Source organism: Artemia franciscana, chromosome 5 (genome assembly GCF_032884065.1).
Source record: "Artemia franciscana chromosome 5, ASM3288406v1, whole genome shotgun sequence".
Classification (NCBI taxonomy): Eukaryota; Metazoa; Arthropoda; class Branchiopoda; order Anostraca; family Artemiidae; genus Artemia; species Artemia franciscana.
In genome coordinates this window covers 11,246,995-11,250,621 of record NC_088867.1, presented here as the reverse complement: position 1 = coordinate 11,250,621, position 3,627 = coordinate 11,246,995, and the positions used below count along the sequence as shown (strand labels likewise).

Below are 3,627 nucleotides of genomic sequence, written 5' to 3'. Positions count from 1 at the left end.
TTTGATCCGTTGACTTTGGGAAAAAATGAGCGTGGGAGGGGGCCTAGGTGCCTTCCAATTTTTTGGTCACTTAAAAAGGGCACTAGAACTTTTCATTTCCATTAGAATGAGCCCTCTTGCGACATTCTAGGACCACTTGGTCGATACGATGACCCCTGGGAAAAAGAAAAAAAAACAAACGAATAAACACGCACCTGTGATCTGTCTTTTGGCAAAAAATACGAAATTCCACATTTTTGTAGATAGGAGATTGAAATATTTTGAAATTTTGAAATGATTGAAATTTTTCTATAGGGTTCTCTGATACGCTGAATGCGATGTTGTGATCTTCGTTAAGATTTTATGACTTTTAGGAGGTGTTTCCCCCTATTATCCAAAATAAGGTAAATTTTCTCAGGCTCGTAACTTTTGGTGACAAAGACTAAATTTGATGAAACTTTTATATTTAAAATCAGCATGAAAATCCGATTCTTTTGATGTATCTTCTAGCATCAAAATTCCGATTTTTAGAGTTTCGTTTACTATTGAGCCGGGTCGCTCCTTACTACAGTTCGTTACCACGAACAGTTTGACAATCAACCTTTTGTGCTTTAGCCAAATTGGAGCACCTTGGCTTGTAATTCACCTGTGTAAAAATTAATTTAAAAACCAAGCTTTTTCAAACGAAAGTAAAGAGCGACATTTAAACCTAAAATGAACAGAAATTACTCCGGAGGGGGCTGTCCTCTTAGCCTGTCGCTCTTTACTCTAAAGTTTTATAGTGCTATCCTGCAAGCGTTTATAACATATGTCAAAAGAGTTGCCGCTAAACTCTCATCAGGGCTTAGACATGACTACTCTGAACAAGATTCACTTCAATTCAGGGAGAGGGGACTGTCTTTCTATACGGAATGTATATATGGGAATTCTATCTGTTTGGTGCCCCCTCAGTTTTGAAAATAAATACGTTTCTTAGGCATTTTCACTGAAAAATGCCTTTTTTTATTTTCATTGAAGAATAAATAAACGACAAATTTGCTCTCACCTTGATACTAAAAAATACCCCCCTCCCCTCTAAGTTTCGTTAATTGACACTGCTAATTTTTTGTGAAAAACTGTTCTTGAAAAATAACAGTTGAGTGGGGCCATGATTATTATCTAAAACAACCCCTTGATTCGCAACTGACTTCTAGATAATTTCTTAATTGTCCGTTAACAGAAAGGGTATCATCATTTCAATCTTTCATGCTTTTCTTGAATTTCACTAAGTAGTAATTCAATACTCACCCGCATAGAAGTCATATGGACTCTTAGTGAGTGTCCCAGAGAATCGACATTTGGTGACCAGAGGATATACAAGCGAAATTTTTGGTGGGAACCTAGTAGCGTTCCCACGATCCTAAGTGTGTTCAGCACGCACCTGGCACGTACGTCACACGCGATTGTGACGTCAAGTATAGCCAACCCCTCTGTATAAGTACCGCAGCAATTCTCTACAGTGCATCAGTTTATTAAACACTATAGAGAAAGAAAGAGTATTATGGATCGTTATTGTAGAAAAGCTGTTGGTGAAGCGGTGAAGGCTTTGTCAAATAAGGTATGAGTTGGTTGTAATATGTTTTATGTGCCACCTTTTTTTTTACTTACAAAAATAGACAACCGATAGAATTTCCAAAAAATATTCAATTTTTCTTCTTCCAGCTGTTTTTATTTTTTCGTTTGGTGTATATTCCTTCTCTTTTGAGGTTCTAGTGTTATCCTTTCAAGTTTTTCATCGAAAGATTAGATTGGTCCTTAGAAATTCTCTAGAAGTATTCTAAATGGTCTTGTTTTCCCAGTCTTTTTTTCTTAATAGGTAAATTTCATATGTCTCATCTTTTATTTCTTGTTCTACATGTAGCTAGGCCCATTCTATTTCAAATCTTCTATTCTTTACCTTTGCAACATACGGCGATAGTTATACCCTGTTTTCGCTTCCTTACCCTTTTGGTTACATCTATGGAGGGAGAGGGGTCCAGGGCTTTCACCCACCTTCCTAAATGTAGACAACTCCATAGAAATGAATACCTTAGTAATAAAGATAGGCCTACCTTTTCGCTTTGTTTTTTATTTGTTTCTTTTGGGCTAGGGTCATTCATTTTAACTGGTCTATGTTGGGCTATGTTGTTTCTAGCTCTATTCAAAGTTCAATTTCTCTGATTATTCGATTTTTATTTTACTTAGACATTAAATGAAAAAAACAAACTAATATTCCCTCAAGGCAAACTCAACATTGTTTAAATTATCAAAGAGTTAAGTGAACAGGAGAAGCCACAGAGAAAGGAAGTACAAAAAAAAAAGACATCAGTATCTTGTGTTGCTTTTATTTCAAAAGAGCAGAGTGGAATTCAGCAGTCAGAGAGTTTTCAGCAGTTTTTGGCTACTAAAACTGCTACTTTCAGCAGTTTTGGCTACTAAAATTATACTGTGGTGTATTTTAGCCCTTGCTAAATATTTTGTTTCTTTATAGATCGTTAAGCCGGTCTTGACCTTGGTAAAGCGCAAAAGACACTCAAAACGATCGGCATCTCACAAGAAGCTTCAACAAAGCTGCGAAGAGGAAATAACCACAATATGGCAGCATCCAAGCGATTTGAGCAACGAGACGAACGAAAATACCGCAAACGAGTTGCTCGAAGCCCGACTGCATGAACTCATCGTTCGAGAATGTGCCGCCGTAGCTGCCCAGACAGGCGCCCCACTGAGTGTGCACGTGAGTGGACACTTCACAGTAACTCCATACATTGCAGCCTTACCAGTGCCAGTTTGTATAGTGGAACCGTCGACGATTACATCTTTTCAAAAGGCGGAAGGACAAGCTAAGATTTCAAATGGTACTGTGGGTAATTGAAACGATATGTCGTTAATCTCAAAACTGTGATAGATTTCATGACCTCTCAGTTCTTATCCCAGTTCTGTCTTTCTAAGGGAGTGAGATTTTACTCCCTCATTTTCGTCACGACAATCTACTATTTTTTTTGTCTTCCATTAGTTCTGTGATATAAAATGTATATTTTTAGCAACGTGAATTAGCGTGCCAACTTACATGTACACTTATTTTGTATATTTATATTTTAATATAAACATCATTTTTACTTTACTTAATTCTTTAAAGAAGCAAGTTCTATAGGAGGATTTAGGGCAGAGGCATATTGTAGATGTAGGGCACTATTGTGAAAAAAAAGAGTAAACCAATGGGTCACTTATGAGACACGCTAGAGCATCTCCTAAGAATTCTACTTTTTCGTAAGTTCTGCTCTTTAAAGCTCATCATAGCTCACACTAATTTGAGTTTAAGCTTTTTTTTTATCTTTACGGCGACTGTTAAAGCCGTATAAAAAAACAAAAAGTAATAATGTGTGAATGTCTGGAGTAGACCATCTTCGTCACTTCTTGATGAGCAAAATAATCTTTGAAGATAATTCCTTACCACAATTAACCACGTTTCCTGTTTTTTCCTTCTTTTAGTCTATTCAAAAAAATCAGATTATAATTTTTATGGCACTTGGTATTAACCAAGTGACATATAGCAATCCAAAATTCTTTCGGTCTGTCTGTCGGTCTCGGTTTTGCTACTTTAGGCACTTCCAGGTAAGCTAGGGCGATGAA

General features: G+C 36.8%; 1 protein-coding gene across 1 annotated transcript; it reads left to right on the top strand.

Annotated features, from left to right (window-relative positions):
* The first annotated feature begins 1,443 nt into the window (after positions 1-1,443).
* LOC136026971 (uncharacterized) lies at positions 1,444-3,116 on the top strand. Its single transcript, XM_065703841.1, has 2 exons — positions 1,444-1,576; positions 2,489-3,116. Exons 1-2 carry the CDS (start codon positions 1,520-1,522, stop codon positions 2,867-2,869), a joined length of 438 nt encoding a protein of 145 aa, XP_065559913.1. The 5' UTR covers positions 1,444-1,519; the 3' UTR covers positions 2,870-3,116.
* Positions 3,117-3,627: the final 511 nt, after the last annotated feature.